This window comes from Rhea americana, unplaced genomic scaffold (genome assembly GCF_003343005.1).
Source record: "Rhea americana isolate MKP2758 unplaced genomic scaffold, rheAme1 scaffold_639, whole genome shotgun sequence".
Taxonomy (NCBI): Eukaryota; Metazoa; Chordata; class Aves; order Rheiformes; family Rheidae; genus Rhea; species Rhea americana.
The window spans coordinates 56726-57819 of record NW_028186800.1 but is presented as its reverse complement, the minus strand read 5'-3'; the positions used below and the strand labels follow the sequence as shown (position 1 = coordinate 57819).

The following is a 1094-nucleotide window of genomic DNA, read 5'->3' as shown; positions in this document are numbered from 1 at the left end:
CGCCCCGCTGCCCCCGGCGTGGCGGCCCCGGTGCCAGGCAGCGAGCGCAGGTGGCCGGCGGAGGGGCCCGGCGGGACCCCACGGGCTGCCGGGCCACTGGCCTCGGCCGAACCTGGCACGCGGCGCGGGGTGATGGTGGACACGGTCGGCCGGGGGCTGGTGGTCCTCGCGACGGACGAGCCGTGGCCTGGTCCTAGAGAGCCACGTCCCACATCCATGGGTGCCGCCGTGGGGGGCACCGCGGTCTCCATCCGGGGGCCGCCCGGGCCCTCGGCCTCCCGTCCGTGCCAGGCGATGAAGGGCTCTTCCACGGCGTCCGGGGCCGGGCTGCCGTCCCTCCAGCCAGCACTTGCCGCGGTGGCCACCGTCCCCAGCGCCTGCAGGGAGTCATCAGCCCCCCAGGGCCACGGCGGCACGGGCGTCCCGGTCACAGCCCCCGCCGGCAGCGGCCGGGACCACCGTGTGGGGCCGGCGTCCGCCCAGCGCTCGCCATCCGGGTCCCCGGCGCCGCTGAGCTCCCCGGACGTGTCCCCCGGGGGGGCTGAGTCCGGCCGGCGGCGTCCCCAGGAGGAGTTGGGGTCCCCCGCGGCCGGTAGCGTCCCCCGGAGCGGGGGGCGGCCGGCCGCAGTGGGGACCCCGGCGGCCAGGAGCAGCCCCCAGGCGACGAGCCGGGCCGCGGCCATGGCGAGCGCCCGGGCTGCCCTCGGCCCTGCGGGAACAGCGGGGCGGGAGGTGAGCGGCCCCCCGGCGCCGGGCACGCGGGGGGCAGGCCGTCGCCCCACGGGCCCGTGGCACCAGCCCCGCGGGGAGCTGCACGGGGGGCTCTGCGCCCGGCCCGTGCCGGTGCCCCGGCTGTCCCCGTTCCTAGGTGTCCCCGGGCCGTGCCGCGTCCCGGCTGCGCCCCGCTCCCGGGTGGCCCGTCCCCGGCTGCCCCGGCTGCCGGCGCTCCTCGGCCCGGGCCGTCGCCATGCCCGGTGCCCCCGGTGCCGGCGGTCCCCGGCCCCGCTCCCGGCCCCGCTCCCTGCGCGCACCGTTCACCTTGGCGCGTCCCCGGCGCATCCGCGGGGATGCTCGGCCCGCTGCCGCCACCGCCG

At 81.6% G+C, this 1094-nt stretch overlaps 1 protein-coding gene across 1 annotated transcript in view; it reads right to left on the bottom strand.

The window, feature by feature from the left end:
• LOC146586922 (uncharacterized) overlaps positions 1 to 698 on the bottom strand; it is a 3962-nt gene extending 3264 nt beyond the window's left edge. Inside the window, exon 1 of the mRNA XM_085320456.1 lies at positions 78 to 698. Coding sequence (XP_085176582.1) covers positions 78 to 683 — 606 coding nt within the window. The 5' untranslated portion in view covers positions 684 to 698. The remainder of the gene's footprint in view (positions 1 to 77) is intronic.
• Between the last annotated feature and the right edge of the window lie 396 nt (positions 699 to 1094).